Source organism: Paramisgurnus dabryanus, chromosome 6, assembly GCF_030506205.2.
Source record: "Paramisgurnus dabryanus chromosome 6, PD_genome_1.1, whole genome shotgun sequence".
In the NCBI taxonomy this organism is placed as follows: domain Eukaryota; kingdom Metazoa; phylum Chordata; class Actinopteri; order Cypriniformes; family Cobitidae; genus Paramisgurnus; species Paramisgurnus dabryanus.
This window is the reverse complement of record NC_133342.1, coordinates 25,277,357-25,299,233: the sequence shown is the minus strand read 5'-3', so window position 1 is coordinate 25,299,233 and position 21,877 is coordinate 25,277,357. Positions and strand designations below refer to the sequence as shown.

Here is a 21,877-nt window from a genome sequence, read left to right as displayed (position 1 = left end):
ATTTGTTTCAATTTTTTTTTAATATATATATAAGGACCACTGGCGAAATGTACACACTTCTCCTTTTTTAGTAGTTCATAAAAGACTCCAACAGTACAAAACGTGTATCTAAAAACATCCAGGTCTTAATACTCCAAATAAACAATCATTACTGTCGGCTCATAACTGTAAATCAGATTAAAGCAAGAACACATTTCTTGAAGCAAGAAAAGTATTTTATGGCATACTTTATAGGCGGCAGGTTGTTATCACAGAAATAATGATTGTGTTCAAACAGGTCCTGATCACCCTGTCAGTGCTTACTTCATGATAACAACCTGCTCCCTGTACATTATGGCTATTTACCTCATAAGTAAGGTATGGAGCATTAAATATCGATTTGAAATGTTTTATTTGCAAATTTTTAACAAATGCAGACCTTCCGCAAGAAAAACATGTTTACTTCTGGTTTTAAGATAAGTCAAGACGTTTATATATCACAAACACGCTATTTGCTTAAATCATTTGTAAATATAATGTCATATATGTTATTAAAAAGACAACTCATTTTCCAGCTTCCCTAGAGTTAAATATGTGATTTTTACTGTTTTGGAATCCATTCAGCAAAGGACTTTGCTGCCGTAACATGGCTGCAGGACGCGGAATGATATTACGCAGAGCGTGATAGCCATGTTACGGCAGCAAAGTCCTTGATTATTATGCCAGAATGAGAGTATAGTTCCTAGCCACATCTGCCTAGAAAATCACAACTTTAAATTTTCTGGGGATCTTAGTACACGATGTAACTACAGAAGAGTCAAATTTTAAATAGGAAAAATACCGAAAATCTTTGGTTACTTTTTGCGCGATGCTAATGGTCTAATCAGATTCAATGGATTATGCTAAGCTATGCTAAAAGTGGTACCACCAGACCTGGAGATCGGCTGAATGGATTCCAAAACGGTAAAAATCAAATGTTTAACTCTAAGGGAGCTGGAAAATAAGAATATTTGAAGAGTTTCGTTGCAAAACGAGAGAACTCAGTTTTTTTTACAATTTTCAGAAATCTCGTTTTTGGTTGTGCATTCCAATTACTATCAATTCAACTGCAGTTGGTTTGTTTTGATTTAAACCTTCATAACTTAAAAAATACAGCTAAGTAGCACCATAAAACAAATTAATAACATGATAACATAATAATAAACATGTTTTGACAAAAAATGTTAAAAACGGATTATCTCGTTTTGCAACGAAACTCGTTGGTTGGTGGTTGTTATCTGGGAATAACATACCTTGGAATCTCGTGACTGACTAATCAGAATCAAGCATTTTAGAGTGCCGTGCAATAAACAGTTCCTACATAGTGGATCTTTAATAAAAAGCTTTAATAAGAGTACTACTCCAACCTGTAACAGAGGAATAAAATCTTCTTGTTCCAAGTAACTGCAGCCTGGTTTGGCCATCAAGTAAACAAACTTGGATGCATCATCATAGCAGCTGTGCAATAACCTGTGAATAAGGGATAGCATTGAAATTCTTAATCCTGTAGCACAATAAGAAACACATTAAAAAGCACTTTTTGTTTATTAAAGTGATGTGCACTTACTTTCTCCATGTTGCAATAAATGAGTGAACAGAAACGAAGCCAGTCCTCTCTCCACCGGCAGAAATAAACAGTGGTGCTTTCCAATAAAGGGGGCACACACATGCCTGGGAAAATAAACAAAATGCTTACATTGCATTTCACGGTCTAAAACCAGACTGCCAAAATTATTATGAGCATCATGAATCTGTTTTTCACCTGAATACCTTCAAATACTTTATTTTATCATAGTTTAGTATTTAGGTATATGTGAGTCAAATGCAGTGTTATGATTATGTTTAAGCAGACAGGGAAGGTGCTTGGGAAACTTGTTTGAACACAACCATTATTTTGGCAGTAAAATCATTTTACTTTGGGGAATAACTCTGAGAGTGTAAACTTTTTTTTTAAAGAATTTTGACGATGTGAAAAGATAAAATAGGTTACTGATGTAAAATGGCAATGCCTTTCGGCAAGCAATCCTGTGGCAAGGACGTTTTAAAACAAGTGTCAGGTTTCATGTCCAAAACTGTCAACCCAAGATCAATGATATCAGTTTAGACATTATGACTCTCATTCAGTAAAACAATTGATCATTTACATGTACCTTTGCTATCTTCCCCATTTCATAAATGTCAGCTTTTTCCTCCTCAAATTCGGTAAAGGCCGCCTCAATTTTGGCAATGGCCTCGTCAAAGTTGGCAGTACAGTTTGGAAGGCCTTTGGGGAAGTAGAAGCGTGGAATGTTTATGGAGGGTGGTGGGGGAGGGACCACCACTTTGGCCGGTGGAGGGCTGGGGGGCCTTGGGGTTGGCGAGGAGGGTGCAGGTGCAATAGTTGGAGGAGGTGTTCCAGGTTTCTTCTCTGGCTGAATCTATTGAGAGAGAGTGACAATTAAAAAGAGAAAGTATCTAGACATCATATATATGACAACAGTTTATGTTGTATACAGTACTGTAATTGCTGAAATGAAATTCAGAAAAGATCTTAGATGAAAAGCTAAAAAAACAACAACTAAAGAAATGTTTGAAGTACACTGAGATTATGAGAGATGATGTTAACATACACTCTAAAAAAACAAAGCTAAATTGCACTAAAAATGGTTCACTGGCTCGTAGGGGAACCATTTTGAGTGCCATATAGCACCTGTGTAGATTGTGTTATATAGAACCAAATCTGGTGCTATAGTGGAGCTACATCACCCCTGGATGCTTCTTCATATGTTCTTTATAGGTGCTATATAGCATTAAAAATGGTTAACATATGATTACAAGCTTTTAGTGCTATTTAGCACCAATTGTTTTAGAATGTAGAGAAGGATCTTCAATACAGCCCAATGATGAATAACAACAGTAGTCATAACACATGATGTGTTACGTAACTAACCACATCCTAGTACAGCATTTAAACTTAAGGTCAAGAGTTCAAGACAATTTTTTCTTTAAATATTTTGAAAATAAATTTTTACTTCTCTCTTTAGATCTTAAATACACAAAGAAAAGTGCTTAAAAGGTTCTTTAAATCAATGCCATAGAAAAAACATTTTTGGTTCCTTTTTATACACCTTTTTTCACCTCAAAGAACCTTTTGTGAAACAGAAAGGTTCTTCAGATGTTAAAGGTTCTTTATAGAACCATTTAGACAAAAAGGTTATTCTATGGCATCGTGAAGCACCTTTTAATAGTGTAAGTACATCATTATGATGACCCTAATTTCGCATGACAAGAACAATTGATGAATAACTTCAAAACACGTTATCCAAATATATTGTCAATGTATTGTCCATATAGTGCACATCTTATTATAAGTGTTTACTTACATACTTCTAAGCCTAGAATAATAAAAATATGTATATATAATTATGTATTTATAAAATATATGAATCTGTAAAAACCCGGCTAAAGTCATTTATTTGTTATTCACTGTATACATAAAATCAAATCATATTCATATATTTAATAATGACTTAGTAAGGCCATGTCAAAGATTGAAATTAGGGGTGGACCGATATATCTGCCGATGATGCTTGCTATGCTTCTCAATGAATTATGGTGAAATGCTGCTACATCCAAAAGCCAGAGGGTGCTCTCGTGCAGAAACTCAATATGCGCTGCAGACGAAGAACCATACACACACAGCTATGACACGTAGCTCCAGGAAATGGCTTATTGATATATTTATATTGCTGATCTTCAAACCTTTTTCAGGTATTTTCATGATAATAAAGAATATGTAATGATTATGTGTAACGAAACGATTGTTGCTTTTTCAAATACATGTTTTAAACGACTCAAACTAACAGTGATTTTAGATCGATAAGGACTTACTGATCAAAAGCCGTAGTACATGAAATAGCTGTGAATAATATCGGCTGTGCGATTCAGAATAGTTAGCGGCCACGTATTATTAGTATATATCGCCATTAAAGCAACACTAAAGAGTTATTGCTCTTTGCTCCCCCTACAGGTTAGAAGTGTAATTGTTCATTAGCACTGTCGTAAATACTGCAGCATAGCTGGCTCTGATTGGATTGTAGGTCTGCCGTAAAGCAAGTTTTTGTAGTTTTCCCTCGAACTACAGGACCACTACCTGACGGTTGGAAACTTCTTTAGTTCGGTTTTGGCCGATAGAGGGCTGCAAAGCGAATGTGAAACTGCCATTCACCCTGTTTTGAGTGGATGAACCACTGAAACTTTTTTGGAAACGTTATTTAAAGGTAAAAAAAACTCTTTGGTGTTGCTTTAATCGGTCTACCCCTGATAGAAATCAATGAATGAAATCAAACTTTGATGTTCCTAACATTATAATTAGATTATGAGACTTTGGCCTGGATTTCATTGGCAGGGTCACACATGTGATGCAAAATTAACAAATAAATAATGTCTTTTATGTAGAAGAAGTTCATCTTGGGATCAAGATGGAGATGTAATCATTTTCGTTAGACTTTAGGAGCTGGAGAATGTGTAAAATTTTCTTCAGGCACTTGCTGTTTGTGAATGCTGATATAGTGTGCCATCTCATTTTCCTAACATATTCATGATGGATTGTCAGTAAAACCATAGCTGGCCTCATCAACTTTCCTGCCAATGTGTTGACAAGAACTTCTGAGTAATAATACTGGCCTCTGCCCTCGTAAATATAACTCGGCCTTCTTCTAAGGTGTTTGGTTTTTTATATTTCCAGCTATAATTTCTCACTGATGTAACAGTAAAGCAATGCCAAGATGAAGCATTTCGGTCTCAACAGACATGTTTAAAAAACACTGTATGCATACAAACTAATTTACAGGCAAGACATTGACAGCAAACAGCTGATGTCAGTTTACTTGTGCATTCTTTTCATGAGAGACCTTGCAACACCAAGGTTAAACTTCTAATAACAAGCTGTGGAAATGTTCAACACATTCTATACATAGTCCCAACATTCTGTTCTTATTCTTAGTCGCTGGGCAAAACCCTACAGTCATAGCACAAACTTAAAACCATTTATTTCTGAACAGCACTCTCTTCCTGTCAATCAAACATCAGCTGTTGAAATGCAACCAAATTTTGATGAAAAACCACAGCGAGCAGTGCGGGCCTTCATGCACCAAGTATTGAACATAGCAGCTGTGGTTCGAGTCCGTACCCTCCCCCTCTCCTCAAAGCTCCCGTGCGCAACACTTGGACACTGTATTCCTGCCCTGCCTCACCCCCTCTTACTGTCCTATTAATAAACACGTTGGTATCTGCCTGTGAATAGTTTGTCTTTCCTGGCATGTGAGAGTTAGCCACAGCATTCTTTGCTGAACTACAGATGTCCACAACGCAAGGTTGCCTACTGACCTGGGCTTGCTGGAAAGACTTGAGCCTTTTTTTGAACCGTGACGGGAGAACAAAATCACAACCCCTGGCCAAAAAGGCCAATTCCCCCCGCAGGTCGGGATCCTCCCTCAACGAAGCCTCTTTGATCATCATATTTGCAATGTCCAAAGGATCAAAAATGATTAAAGAGAAATAGCCCAAAATGTAATGAACAAAGTACGTCCTCTGAGATGTCCGTTCAGGGGAATAATTTCCGTTGACTGACAGTGGCACTTGTACGCTCCCAAGTTTTGCCCCGTCGTACGCTCACTTGCTGGTGCTACCACGCTTCAAAACTTTTTATTTGCCAGGATTCATCCAGGATGCGTCTTGGTGCATGGAGCTATTCCTGAAATTTTGCCTGATAGTGTGACACCTGGAATCCAGGAGCATTGTAACAAAGAGGCCAGGCCGCCAGCCTCCCAGTAGCCTTTCGAAACTACAAATCTCAAATCAAGTCCGTAGCCAACGGGTTCCCAGGCTTGCGAAACATGAGCCACTCCGGGGTCTGCCTCCCGGACCAGTACCCACTCTGCGCCTGTCCTGTCCTGTCCTGAAGAGCAGGGGGCTGAACGCAGTGATACGAATGGGAGGGGATCAGCTTGGTCAAATGTCTGTGCAGTGCACATTTGTGTATGGGTGAGCAAGTCGTATATTGGGAATGGAAGCTCCCTCCCACCTCCAAACAGAAAGGCTAAAGTTAGCCTAAGTGCAAATTGCTGTCGATCAAGACTTTGTTTACGTGCTGAACAGGACAGAGAGAGAGAGAGAGAGCTAGCTTAGAAGGCCTGCGATATCTAGCACCCAGGGGTTCATGGGGTGCACTTTGGGAGTTGAGTAATAGATGCGCCTGTTATGTTTTAGGGCACTGTACCTATAGCATAACATAACATCAACATCTGAAGTGCACAGACCTTCCTTTCCGCTCTAGAAAGCTTCTGACTGACCGACAAATTGAAATTTGGTGCACACTCGAGGCAAAACCTAAATGATGCACTGCATGCAAACGTTTCTCATTAGTTGCTAAGTTTTCTTCATAAAAAACAAACAAAATATGTTCTATAAAAAACGTAAAGTTTGGTTTTGGTTTAGCAATGCATGGCAACACAAGATCAATGAATGTAAGATGTAGCACAAATGTAATTGCGATCTAAACCGGTCCAAAACACTGGTATTAGGTCAGTGCCCTGGTACTGTATATAAATCAGTGACTTGCATTTATCGCTCACCTAGGCTGACCTGCTGACAAAGTGCATCTGACAAACTTTGTGCAAACAGTCAAGTCTACCAGGTTGGTACACTAACTAATACACCTTCTAATTTAACTATAGAGAATAAGAAACCGAAGTGCAAAGCGACACCTAGTGCCTGTGTGTGTTAATCATCCAGTGTCTATATTTCCAAAATTCAAACAACAGTGGTGGGCGCTGTGTGGCTGCATTGCCAGACAGCTGTTTTATCCATGTTTACATTTTATCCAGACAAATAAACCAATTAACTTTTCAAGAAGATATAAAGGAAAGGTGATGGAGACGGGGTGAGGAGTAGATCCCTTTGCGTAACTAAGCTCCAACGCCCGGCAGATCTTCTCCTCTTTCTTTTAAGCCTTATAAATAACACCCTCTGCACAGGAGGCCTCCTGACATTTCAGCTGTACATAGCAATCCCAGCATTCCCTGTTCTGTCTCCGGCAGCTGTCAGGAGAATATCAAACACATCAAGATTCTGCTGTGGGCAGGGCTGAGTGACATACAGAGCCCTGCCTGCTGCTAATGCCATTAAACTCTTCTACTGCAAAGGAATGCCATTGGTGAAGAAGATGAGATCTGAAATCAGTATCAAGTGCATGTAACGAAACACTTGATCTTGTGTTTGCCAATTCTTAACTAGAAAAACAAACCAGCTGTGAATAGAGTGTTAATACACTTTTCTTCTATGAAGCGAGCGACCTGAGACGCAGATTATAGCTTGTGTGGTTCGGTTTAATTATGTATTCTGGAACAAGAACTTAAGAGCTCAGATGCAAAGGAGGCTAAACGGCACCTGCGTCAAAAATAAGATAATGATATCAACCGAATGCTCTTGGCGTGTATTATATGTTTATTAAATACGTTCGCTTCATGCCAGCTTAATCAGCCTTCAGGATTTAAGGAAAGGCCATGCCGCTTTTTCAGCAAAGTCCTCAAAGTGCACGGAAGACGAATGTGAAACGACAGTGTATCACATTCAAACTTGGGTGCCTTGTGAATACTTGGACCTGAATACAACACGAATTTGGCAGCCACATGCATCACAGCATCCCCTAATGTGTGATTCAGTGTCTTCATTTTTAGGGGGTCAGTGCCCAATTGTAATTCTTTCCTATTATTAATGAAGTCTATGGCAGCCCGTAACAATTTGGCACAAAGATAGAGAGCAGTCCAAATAGTTACCACAGCAAATTTGGAGTCTTTTTCTCAAACCCGCTAACGCCACCAACAGTCCATATTTTCACTCATTTCTGCTCATGAAAAACTTACTTTTTGAACTCCTCCTAGAGCGTTTGTCCGAATGCCATGAAATTCGGTATGTAGCTTCTAGAGACACTTAAGACAGAATTAATGTTGATACACCAATCCGTTGTCATATACGTGTCAACAAATTTTACAAGATGGTGAAATTGGTCAGACAAATGTTTTTCATGCCTATAACTTTGGCTTCGATTGATGTATTGTATTAAAGTTGTTTCTTTAGGGCCCTGAATCGTTGCCGAGTTCAATGATACAAAACATGACAGGTTTCATCTTACAGTTAGTCCAGCGATGCAAAATAGCGCTAAAAACTATCACGAATATTTTTGCGAGTGTTATTCCGATCGATTCGATACCATTGTAGGATTCGATTCCCATCGTAAATGGCTAAAAACTGCAAAAGGTTACATCATAGTGTTTTTAGACATACAGTATTATGTTTATAACTCATCAACGAAATTATATATTTTTACCAGATGAGACACACCCATGTATGGTCAGAGTCTGAGGCCAGGCCACACAAAAAAGAGGGACTGCCTGTGTCACTAGCTGGCCTTATAGTTAAACAAAAGCTTTGATGGAAAGCAAGCCATATGGTCATACACATGTAATCACAGTCATAACCTAAGGTTTCATGCATAGTTTCATCAAAGCGACACCTAGTTGTCTTGGGATATGATTTTTTATTTTTGCTTAAAACTACTGCAAATTTAGATCTAAAATCATGAGTCATCCTGGAGTCAACTTGGAGTATAATCTTTGTCATTTCACTTTAGTTATTATGATTCAACTTGTATACTTAAATGTTCTGATTTCTTTGTATGAATTCAATGAAATACATCTGGTGGAAATTTTGTGTCAATAGCCCACTTAGAAATCCCCTCATTGATAAAAATGCTAATGTGTCAAATACATATTTTCCCCACTGTATCTGACGTGTTATTCTGTCATCTTTCTTTCAATTTTCAGTCTTCCTTCTTTGCAAAATGCAATAAATCCGCTTAACCAATCACAGCGCACTATTCCACACATTGTAAATAATGCCAGCGCTTTGAATACACACAGAATCCTAGTTTTCCTCATCTACTTTGTAGCCTTATTCATCATCAACAAACAAACAAAAAAAAAATTATACTTTTAATGGCACTGATAAACCTTTCGTGGTTTTCTGTGGTGGGGAAGAAATGAAAGCCATCAAAATCTAATAATTTACATGAGAGGCACTTGGGAGAAGGAAAAATGTCGGCTCTTGCTTGTTCTCACATGACAGGATCAAGCTTCTGTCATTGACCCCAGGGATCTTATGAAAAACTTTACATTATTTTTTAAAAGTTTAATGGAAGTTTAATGAAAGGGAAATGTCATTTTGGACATTCTGTGATCTAATGTGATATTGTTGTTCATGTTCTTGTTCATGATGACATTTTCTTTTGTTGTTGTTGTTGTAATTATAGCATTAACATTATGACCTGTTGAATTCATTTTGGGAGCGATGACTGATTGAATGTATTTTTGGTCCAGTGCCTGTATGGTATTAGTATTAGTAGGCTATTGACCAAGCTCAGAGGCTGTCATATGTCAATCAACTTACTTTGTTACTTAAAAAATAACTTTTATATTGATTCAATAGATTTATAGCACAAAATTTATAGGATTTACTGCATTTTTTAGAAAAAAATATCTGTTTTTAAAATAAATCTTTGAAAATCAAATTATGGATTAGAATTTTTTATGTTATTATAACCTAAATATGCTATGTAAAAGTTTGTAACAGAAGATAATGGTTTTATCTTGTCACTTTCTTGGAATAGAAAACACATAACCAAATTAGTGAAAATAGATTTATTGCATTTTAGAACCAAACTATTTATATTTTTGCCAAAAATTTTGCATACACTTAGAGGGTTTTGCCGCAAAACACAGTCAAATTTGTTAAATACCAATGATATGACTAAAGTGACATTTGTGAAAATACTAAAATAATTTTCATTGGCATTAAAGTGAAATTACTGAACCTAAATATAAGAGCCTGATGAAAATGCTAATTCACAAGAAAAAAAGTCAGACGCACTTAAAGGGCTTTGCATCTACATTGAGACATTTAGCAGACGTCTTTATCCAAAGCGACTTACAAGGAGGCAATGATTTTCATCATTTTGGATCTAAACTCTTCAGCTATAAATAATGAGGGTGTAGTGAAGGGAAATGACACAGTCCAAACTCAAACCTGCATCACCAGGCAAGCACTATAACCCATGTGTTTCACATGAGCATGAAAACTATGGCAGCACCATGGCCAGGGCTGAATTACACAAAGACATCTGTTAACATGACTGTGGTTAATCATAAACATGCTTTTGGACTGAGTTTAAATGGCAGTCATACACATACAGGTCTATAGACCCCTTCACAGTTCACGTCACAGGCCCCACTGCGCATGTCGGGGTCAGAAAAGTCATTACAGCAGGTTGAGTTGTGTATTATTCGGTATCGTCAAAAATGCGTCGTGGGCTGTGAAAATCGCACCAGGTCTGCCGTTAAGTTTTTCAGGATTCCCGCAGAATCGTATCCATAAAAAAAATACAACATCTGTGACAGCAAGCAATTAAACGTGCAGACTGGGACAATGCAAAGATCAAAGAGGCTTGTGTTTGTAGTGCTCACTTCATTTCAGGTAAGACATTTTTTCAGCACTGTTTTTTTTTTCAGATTAAACTAGAAAACCTGGATGGGATGGTATGAACAGTTTGACCCCATGCTGCGCGCGCAACCGATAGTCATTCAATGTTTACAAACATTAAAGAGGTCTTTCCATCAGATTGTCATGGCAAAGACATGAGAAATAAAGAAGTCAAGTAAAAAAAATTTCTGACCTACAGTACTGTAACCTGACAATATTTTTAGAAAAGCATTTGGTTGTGCACTGTGACCCTACGTCTTTTCTTTAATAATGAACAGACTGTTCATTTATTGTATTTTATCAATTACTATGCCAAATAACAATTTAAATTATTATGCTATATAATTACGCCAAATTATATAGATTTAAAACATAAAAGTGAGTCATCATCACAATATAAATAACAGTGGTGGAATGCACAAAATACCAATTAGGGATAAAAAATTTCACAAATGACCTCAAATGTCCCCCAGCAAATTGACCTCACATTCCACATAACGGATCAAACTAACACTGTCAAGTTATTAAAATAAAGATCAAGCACACTTAATATGAAGAAGATCACAACTGCAAGGCTTGTGTATTTTCGATTACATTTCTTGTGAAGTCCTGATGCTTGACACATCATGGCAGATTGCCAAAAAACACCAGGGCAGGCCAGGCATTCGGTGTCCTCCACTGTTAAACAATATGAATCCAAAAGTGTCACCTTGTCTGAGATCTTTGGAACCAACATTGTTTATTCTGGAACCAGGGTTACATTCTAAAAACCTTCCCCTACCATCTCAGTCATGCTTAACCCTTAAGCATTTGAACACATTGTCTCTTTGACTAACAGAAGGCTGTCTGTGCAGGGCTGGCCAAGAACTGTTCAATCTCTTGGTCTGAATGTCCTTCATTGGCTTGGCCTGGACCATTTAGATGTGTGAACTGAGGTCTATGCTATCAGAACTGCTGGAATGTGATAGTGGAAGCGTGTGACATTCAGACTGAATTAGATACTATATATACACATATGTTACACCTTCAGCTATCATCAGTTTCCTGAACGACTCACCGCCCAGGAAACTTTGTGTAACAGTAAAATAAATTCAGGGCTGTCAAAGATGCATGTGCATGTGCTCCGACATGTTATGTGGTTGTGTTTGTGTCATGGTGATGAAAATTTTATCATTTCATCTGCATATTACTTCCTATTCCACTTAAACTTTCCTGTCTAAGAAAAATGATAAATGTCACGTAATCTATGAATATTAAGCAAAAATACTTTTTGTGATTTATTGATTTCTACATAATATGATATATAATGTAAAAAACATTCTGTGAAAATATAACCTTGGTATCTTTAATATTGACTGAGTAAGGTCATGTCAAAGATTGAAATCAAACATTGATGCTCCTAATCTCATAATTAGATTTAGCCTGGATTTCACAGACAGGGTCCATAAATTGTTGTTATGGGTTTAGCAGAAAAGCTCTCTTAACCAATAAAACAAGAATTACAAAAGAAACGCACACAAATAATCTCTTTTTAATGCATTCTGAAATCTCGATTTTTAAGGTTCTTTCCCACAGGCTGCAGATTAAAATGGTCTAAGTCATGGCCTGTCTTCTGAGTTATTTCGGCTGGCTGGGCTATGAAACAGTTTTGGGTGTTGAAGTAGAGAGGGGCTTGTCCATGCAAGCATGTAAGTGCATTCGCTGAGTCCAGCAGTGCCGTTCAACGCCGGGAAACCCTATGAGCAAGAAGACAGTTAATACTAGCCCCCCCCCTTCACTTCAGAATCACACCTGTCTGCCCACTTACACCGGCCGGCTTGTTCTAGTACAAGCTGTAACAGTGCCCGGGACTCTGGATTGCTCTGTGGGTCCTGAGGGTGCTCTTGCGCTGGCAGGAGCCAAGCTCATCACACCTGTCTTCTTCTCATCATATTGGACACTGTGCAAACACCGCAACCACGCCGAGTCTTCAATTAACAGCGAATGCGCTATGTGGGATGCCAGAGCTATCGGAACGCTATAAAGGTGTCATCTTCTAGTTCTCCAAATGTCTACACCTATGACCTATCAATATGACCTGATCTTCATAACCTTTCGGAAATAGTTTGCAGTGATTGAAGCAGCGGCTTTGATACTCATCAATGCTGAACAGACTGAACTATATTAGTTACGTTTGAGGGAATAATAATGTTTTCATTCCATTAATTTTCTGCAGGTCTCAGTTGCACAGTGTTGGGATGCCATCACCAGCTGATGTACGGTGTGCCCCCAGTCCCTCACACCCCTATCTGCACCTCAGGCTCATATTATGATGTCACAATGTGCGACTGACGTTGGCGATGTGATGCAGTTCTAGGTCCGCTGGAGCAAATATTTACTCAGGATACAAAGAAAATATGCACTGCTGCCCATAGCTAGTTATTCGATTACATTTTTTATCTTTCGGAGCTTTGCCTAGTGTTTTGATTTATGGCACAGCAAGTGCAGCACAGGCCATTGAGACTAGAGTTGGATGGGGCACAGAGGAGGTGCACAGTTATATTAGATCACTTACTGAAAGTGATGAGACAAGAAAACATTGAGATGGGAGATCAAGCTTTCGTCTTTGCTTTAAAACCTACTGTATGTACACTCTCAGAGGAAAGGTACAAAAGTTGTCACTGGGACTGTACCTTTTAAAAAGATCCTAAAATGTACCATTTTGACATTTTGACAAGTGCTTTTTGAAAAGGTACACCCAGTGACAACGTTTGTAGCTTCTTTATTCAATGAACCGTAAAACTAAACAGGTTAAGTTGTATTAAAGGGACACTTCACTTTTTTTGAAAATAGGATCATTTTCCAGCTACCCTAAAGTTAAACATTTGATTTTTATAATTTTGGAATCCATTCAGCTGATCTCCGGGTCTGGCGGTACTACTTTTTAGCGTGGTCCAACCAGACTCTCGTACATTCATTTCATTTGTACAGAGAGTCTGGCCACGCTCCATTGAAAAGCGTTACTTCCGTTAAGGAGGGTCCATTGTTGAAGTTTAAAACTATTGGATCTGCCCAGAGTCACTCAGGATCTGCCAAAGCCAATCGCTAACGTGTGGTCGTGACGTATATCATGCACCGAAATCGTCCGGAAACAACAATGCAGAATAATCAAACAAACAAAAATTAGCAAACCTGGTTCTTGCTCCGGCTTTAACTTGTGTATATTCGGCAGTTTTGCAACAACGGACCGAATAGCTTTTCTCACGTCTTTCTCCGCTGCCATTACTGAACTACAACTCAAACTGACGCACGACCTCAACGTCATCGTTCTTAGCCACCCCGATCTGTTCGCTGATTGGTCCTGCAGATTTTTGCAGGAGAAAACGAAACTCTACAGAGCTATCCCAGACGTACTGCTGAAGCGAAATGAAAATTAAGCGGAAGCACGTAGGAGGGTGGAGCCAGGCTAACTACTTTTAGCATAGCTTAGCATAATCCATTGAATCTGATTAGAACATTAGCATTGCGCTAAAAAATAACCAAAGAGTTTCGATATTTTTCTTATTTAAAACTTAAGACTCTTTTGTAGTTACATCGTGTACTAAGACCGACAGAAAATTAAAAGTTGCAATTTCTAGGCAGATATGCTAGGAACTATACTCTCATTCTGGCGTAATAATCAAGGACTTTGTTGCCGTAATAGTCCCTTTGTAACTTTCAATAGCAGGGGACTATATTCGGACATTGCGTAGTATCAATATTTTCAAAAAAAGTTGAGTGTCCCTTTAACATAGAACCTTTAGCGGGTGTAGCAGACAAATCAAGTTGGTATCAGTAGTCTTTACTAAAAAGCATTAGTTCACTTTTTTTTTGAGGATATGTTTTATAAAAGCATTTACTTAAAAACTATTAAAAACTATTAGGTTGAACCATAAAATTGTATATTTAACTTAAAATATCTATTTCATTAAACTTAATTTTAAGTTGATTTATTTAAAACATCTCCACTGATCACGCTTTTTCCGTAGTAGGTCCCAAACTTTGGAAAAGTCTCCCGTTCCATTTGAGGACAGCTCCATCAATAGGCTTAATGCCCAGCTGCACTACTTCCGGAACTTCAGCAAGCTCCTTGTTTCCTGTATTCCATTATTGGACAAACTGATTAATCCAGGTGTGCCTGACCTCCTCAGTAGTCACAACAACAATAATCAGACACACCTGGATTTATCACTTTGTCCAATAATGGCAGACAGTAAACAAGGAGGTGGCTGAAGTTCAGGAAGTAGTGCAGCAGGGCATAAAGCCTATTGCAACTTTTAAGTCTTACTTAAAAACATATGTATTCTCTTTAGTTTTTGATTAAATTATGTTTAATAGCTATATATTTGCTATATGTTTTAATGTTATTCTCTTGTAAAGCACTTCGGGGCAACGTCTGTTGTTTGGAAATGTGCTATATAAATAAAGTTGCTTGCTTGCTTGTTAATGGAGTTGAAAGATTTTTTATTTATTTATATTACTTAAATAGTATTATAACACAATACGTCAATCATTGAATAAACTTGATTCTTCACAGAAACACATACAAAAACTGAATTTTTGACATGCATTGTCAATACACAGGGTTAATGTAAGTAAACACTGATAACCTGACCAGTGACTTCACAAAATTATCATTTAAAACAAAACAACATTAATAATATAAGGGCTTAAACCTCTATGACATTTTTATTAAAAACTATTTAAGTAGTTCAATTTCTTATCAGTTCTTATTCTGTGATAAAGCATAAATAATCAAAATATTCAGGCGTAAAGGATTATAGGTATTCCATTTCCTTACATGCACTAGTCAATTTAAGTTTGTTTTACTTGAATGTTTCAGTTGAATGCATTTTGCTTACAAGTTTAATGAACTAAAACTTTTAAGTATAGCTCCAAAACACAAAATATTAATGGATGTTTACTTCATTGTTTAAGTAAAGACAAAATTTGGGTTAACAGTGTAAAATTATTAAACTGTCAGCTGCACATGCAAACAAATGCAATCTGTCTTTAACATTAAATTAAATAATGTTTAAAAACTAGCCCATTATGCAAATGTATGTATTTTTTTACATACAGCTGACACTCCTGTGCATTAGGGCTTGATTGAAAGACACATCCTTGTTGAGTTGTAGATAACACACTACATATTGAGTCTATACTGTTGTGACATGTATGCTATAAATATGTTTTAGACACTACAAAATGACATTTGCAATATCTTTAATTGGATTTTCTTTAAAGCTCTACCCTATTATATGCTGTTATGAGTTAGATAAACAACAACACATGCTAGTAACAGGTCAACACTATCCTATTAGCCTTTTGCACAGTATTAAAGCAAACTGATGAACATAGCACACAAGCCTTTCTCTACACATATAACTCATGTGGAACCCAAACAGTTGGAGTGACTGGGGGCAGATGGCAAAGGGGTCTATCTCCATCCACTGCTGGGAAGAAAGAGAGCACCGGTACAGGACAGCCCATCTCCTTTACACCCCACCTTCTCTCGCATGCTTTGACGCAGGAGCTACTGCCATGTGTGTAAAACGATCCCCTAAAGATAAAGCTTCTAATTTGCAGTTTATTTCTGCAACAGGCACCGGGCAGACTTTAGAAACGCATACAAATACCCCACCCCCCATCCCACGACCACACTCGTACATGCACTTGTCCATTCCAACACGCAGACATGCACACTACTGTTTGAATCTGACTGCTTGAAAATAGCAGTGTCAAATGCCATCGCCATAGTGATAACCCTTTACCTGGACTTATGCAAGCCTCTGTGGAATGTGGGGGTATGAAAGAGGCCTTATTTCCTCACACACACTCCACAGCAAGCTGAATTGAGGAAGTGGATTTTATGAGGGCCTATTCTTTCCTTTAAGAAAACCTGGCCGCTGGGGCCGCTGAAAGAAGTGCAATTAAGTTTACGAGGAATGAGAAGCAGGATAGGATCAGTTTTCAAATAAAGAAAATTTTAGATGAACTCAAGTTCAAGTTGTAGAACTGGACAGGAAATATTCAATTAACCTCACAGCACAGACTGTGGAAATGGCTTCTGACATATGTACAAGTGCAAAGACCAACTTTTATTACATCGTATTGTATAATATCTTATGGTGGCTTTGGTAATAGTGAAGTATTATACAGTACTGTGCAAACGTCTTAGGCCACCATGCCAGAATTAGATTTATTAGGGCTCGAGCACCGAGGAGCAGGCCAGAATGGCCTGCACCGTAGGTGCGAAGCCCTATTGTTTTTGCTCGGATTTATTATTAGGGCCCGAGCACCGAGGAGCAGGCCAGAATGGCCTGCACCGTAGGTGCGAAGCCCTATTGTTTTTCCTCGGATTATTAGGGCCCGAGCACCGAGGAGCAGGCCAGAATGGCCTGCACCGTAGGTGCGAAGCCCTATTGTTTTTGCTCGGATTATTAGGGCCCGAGCACCGAGGAGCAGGCCAGAATGGCCTGCACCGTAGGTGCGAAGCCCTATTGTTTTTGCTCGGATTATTATTTTTATTAGGGCTCGAGCACCGAGGAGCAGGCCAGAATGGCCTGCACCGAAAGGTGCGAAGCCCTATTGTTTTTGCTCGGATTATTATTTTTATTAGGGCTCGAGCACCGAGGAGCAGGCCAGAATGGCCTGCACCGTAGGTGCGAAGCCCTATTGTTTTTGCTCGGATTATTATTTTTATTTTTTTTTTATTTTTTTTTTTTATTTTTTTTAACACTTTTGGACTTTTTGGGGGCCTTAACATACTCGAAAACTCTTGAAAATTGGCACAGACGTCAGAGTCGTCCGTCATCGCAGAAATCCAAAGGCTGGAACACGGGCGTGGCACGGGGGCTCTATAGCGCCCCCTGTAATGCAAAAAAAAAACATTGATGCACAGATCGGGCAAAAATTTACGCACATGTACGAGAGTTGGTACGCATATAGATCTCATCGACCCGAACAACTTTCGCCCTCTAACATTTAAGCTCCGCCCAACAGGAAGTCGGCTATTTTGGATTGTTTAAAAAATGCATTTGTTGAACTTTTAAATACTCCTCCTAGTGGATTCATGGGATTGACACCAAACGTGGTGATCATGATGTCGAGACATTGTACTTGCTAAATTGCGAAGGGATTTTTGATATCTCGAACGGTTCTGCCATGGCGAGGCGACGAATTTATGGCGAATTTAGAGAAACAGGAAGTGTCTAATTTCTAAGGCAAAAAATATCTTATTGTGATGCCATGCAGGGTGTTTGTTCGTCTGAAGATTCCGATCGCATCGATGTGCCTATTGTGACTCCCGGGTATAGCGCCACCACCAGGCGCCAGGAAGTGTATCAGTCACAAAGCTGGATTTTTTTTGACAATTCCATGCTATGTTCTTTTAAATACTCCTTCTAGAAAAATCATGCAATTGACACCAAAAGTGGTGAACATGAAGCCGAGAGATTGTAGATGATAAATTGCGAAGGGATTTTTGATATCTCAAACGCTGTTCCCATGGCAACGCGTCAAACTTTACTTTCATTTTAAAGGCATATTTAAGCCTTTTAATTGACGCCGATGTTCCTTTAATATACTCCTTCTAGGATATTCATGCGATTAACACCAGAAGTGGTCAACATGATGGCGAGACATTGTAGATGATAAATTGCGAAGGGATTTTTGATATCTCGAACGCTATTCCCATGGCAACGTGTCAAACTTTACTTTCATTTTAAAGGCATATTTAAGCCTTACAGTTGCATGCAGTGAACTTTTATATACTCCTTCTAGAATAATCATGCAATTGACACCAAAAGTGGTCAACATGAAGCCGAGATATTGTAGATGATAAATTGCGAAGGGATTCTTGATATCTCAAACGCTGTTCCCATGGCAACGCGTCAAACTTTACTTTCATTTTAAAGGCATATTTAAGCCTTTTAATTGACGCCGATGTTCCTTTAATATACTCCTTCTAGGATATTCATGCGATTAACACCAGAAGTGGTCAACATAATGCTGAGACATTGTAGTTGATAAATTGCGAAGGGATTTTTGATATCTCAAACGCTGTTCCCATGGCAACGCGTCAGATTTTACTTTCATTTTAAAGGCATATTTAAGCCTTTCAGTTGACGCCGATGTTCCTTTAAATACTCCTTCTAGGATATTCATGCGATTGACACCAAAAGCGGTCAACATGATGCCGAGACATAGTAGATGATAAATTGCGAAGGGATTTTTGATATCTCGAACGCTGTTCCCATGGCAACGCCCCAAACTTTACATTTATTTCAGGCATATTTAGGACTCTTGGCGTGCTTAGATTAACCTAAAAGTCGGCACAAACATCAGAGTTGTCGGCTGTTCAGAGTGGACAAATAGGTCAGACAAAGGCGTGTCTCTTTAGTGGCTCACTAGCGCCCCCGTTTGTCTAAAATGTGGGGTTTCTTTTACCTACAGTCCCCAAATGGCTCAGTAACAACATTAAATAGCCCACTGATATTTACCCACTTGATGCCCTTGCCCACCGTGCATTGTTTTCTCGGACGCACCGTGTAGCGGTAAAAAAACGTGCGAGGGCCCGCCATTGCTGCTTGCAGCTATATTTATTATTATTATTATTTTTTTTTTTTTTTTTTTTTTTATTTTTTTTAACACTTTTGGACTTTTTGGGGGCCTTAACATACTCGAAAACTCTTGAAAATTGGCACAGACGTCAGAGTCGTCCGTCATCGCAGAAATCCAAAGGCTGGAACACGGGCGTGGCACGGGGGCTCTATAGCGCCCCCTGTAATGCAAAAAAAAACTTTGATGCACAGATCGGACAAAAATGAGCGCACATGTACGAGAATTGGTACGCATATAGATCTCATCGACCCGAACAACTTTCGCCCTCTAACATTTAAGCTCCGCCCAACAGGAAGTCGGCTATTTTGGATTGTTTAAACAATGCATGCGTTGAACTTTTAAATACTCCTCCTAGTGGATTCATGGGATTGACACCAAATGTGGTGATCATGATGCCGGGACATTGTACTGTTTAAATTGCGAAGGGATTTTTGATATCTCGAACGGTTCTGTCATGGCGAGGCGAGGAATTTATGGCGAATTCAGAGAAACAGGAAGTGTCTAATATCTAAGGCAAAAAATATCTTATTGTGATGCCATGCGGGGTTTTTGTTCATCTGAAGATTCCGATCGCATTGATGTGCCTATTGTGACTCCCGGGTATAGCGCCACCACCAGGCGCCAGGAAGTGCGTCAGTCACAAAGCTGGATTTTTTTTGACAGTTCCATGTTATGTTCTTTTAAATACTCCTTCTAGAAAAATCATGCAATTGACACCAAAAGTGGTCAACATGAAGCCGAGAGATTGTAGATGATAAATTGCGAAGGGATTTTTGATATCTCAAACGCTGTTCCCATGGCAACGCGTCAAATTTTACTTTCATTTTAAAGGCATATTTAAGCCTTTCAGTTGACGCCGATGTTCCTTTAAATACTCCATCTAGGATATTCATGCGATTGACACCAAAAGTGGTCAACATGATGCTGAGGCATAGTAGATGATAAATTGCAAAGGGATTTTTGATATCTCAAACGCTGTTCCCATGGCAACGCGTCAAATTATACTTTCATTTTAAAGGCATATTTAAGCCTTTCAGTTGACGCCAATGTTCCTTTAAATACTCCTTCTAGGATATACATGCGATTGACACTAAAAGTGGTCAACATGATGCCAAGACATTGTAGATGATAAATTGCGAAGGGATTTTTGATATCTCGAACGCTGTTCCCATGGCAACCTGTCAAACTTTACTTTCATTTTTAAGGCATATTTAAACCTTACAGCTGCATGCGGTAAACTTTTAAATACTCCTCCTGGGGAAATAATGTGATTGACTCCAGAAGTGGTCAACATAATGCTGAGACATTGTAGATGATAAATTGCAAAGGGATTTTTGATATCTCGAACGCTGTTCCCATGGCAACGTGTCAAACTTTACTTTCATTTTAAAGGCATATTTAAGCCTTTCAGTTGCATCAATGTTCCTTTAAATACTCCTTCTAGAATAATCATGCAATTGACACCAAAAGTGGTCACCATGATGCTGAGGCATAGTAGATGATAAATTGCAAAGGGATTTTTGATATCTCGAACGCTGTTCCCATGGCAACGCCGCAAACTTTACTTTTATTTCAGGCATATTTAAGGCTCTTGACGTGCTTAGATTAACCTTAAAGTTGGCACACACATCAGAGTTGTCGGCTGTTAAGTGTGCACAAAAAGGTCAGACATAGGCGTGTCTCTTAAGTGGCTCACTAGTGCCCCCGTTTGTCTAAAATGTGGGGTTTCTTTTACCTACAGTCCCCAAATGGGTCAGTAACAACATTAAATAGCCCACTGATATTTACCCACTTGATGCCCTTGCCCACCGTGCATCGTTTTCTCGGACGCACCGTGTAGCGGTAAAAAAACGTGCGAGGGCCCGCCATTGCTGCTTGCAGCTATATTTTTTTTTTTTTTTTATTTTTTTTAACACTTTTGGACTTTTTGGGGGCCTTAACATACTCGAAAACTCTTGAAATTTGGCACAGATGTCAGAGTCGTCCGTCATCGCAGAAATCCAAAGGCTGGAACACGGGCGTGGCACGGGGGCTCTATAGCGCCCCCTGTAATGCAAAAAAAAACATTGATGCACAGATCGGGCAAAAATTTACGCACATGTACGAGAGTTGGTACGCATATAGATCTCATCGACCCGAACAACTTTCGCCCTCTAACATTTAAGCTCCGCCCAACAGGAAGTCGGCTATTTTGGATTGTTTAAAAAATGCATTCGTTGAACTTTTAAATACTCCTCCTAGTGGATTCATGGGATTGACACCAAACGTGGTGATCATGATGTCGAGACATTGTACTTGCTAAATTGCGAAGGGATTTTTGATATCTCGAACGGTTCTGCCATGGCGAGGCGACGAATTTATGGCGAATTTAGAGAAACAGGAAGTGTCTAATTTCTAAGGCAAAAAATATCTTATTGTGATGCCATGCGGGTCGTTTGTTCGTCTGAAGATTCCGATCGCATCGATGTGCCTATTGTGACTCCCGGGTATAGCGCCACCACCAGGCGCCAGGAAGTATGTCAGTCATGAACTTTTAAATACTTCTCCTAGGGATTTCATACGATTGACACCAAACGTGGTGAACATGATGCTGAGACATTGGACTTGCTAAATTGCGAAGGGATTTTTGATATCTCAAACG

At 38.9% G+C, this 21,877-nt stretch overlaps 1 protein-coding gene across 3 annotated transcripts in view; it reads right to left on the bottom strand.

Moving 5' to 3' along the window:
• The window catches only part of ppp2r3a (protein phosphatase 2, regulatory subunit B'', alpha), a 160,665-nt gene that overhangs the window by 8,119 nt on the left and 130,669 nt on the right, over positions 1–21,877 (bottom strand). For 2 of the 3 annotated variants that reach the window (XM_065276331.2, XM_065276332.2), the window contains 3 exons: positions 2,169–2,435; positions 1,586–1,689; positions 1,386–1,488 (listed from right to left, as the gene is read on the bottom strand). In XM_065276331.2, coding sequence (XP_065132403.1) covers positions 1,386–1,488; positions 1,586–1,689; positions 2,169–2,435 — 474 coding nt within the window. Of the gene's footprint in view, positions 1–1,385; positions 1,489–1,585; positions 1,690–2,168; positions 2,436–5,385; positions 6,018–21,877 lie in introns of those variants that run through there. The other variant, XM_065276333.2, reaches the window with a different exon arrangement.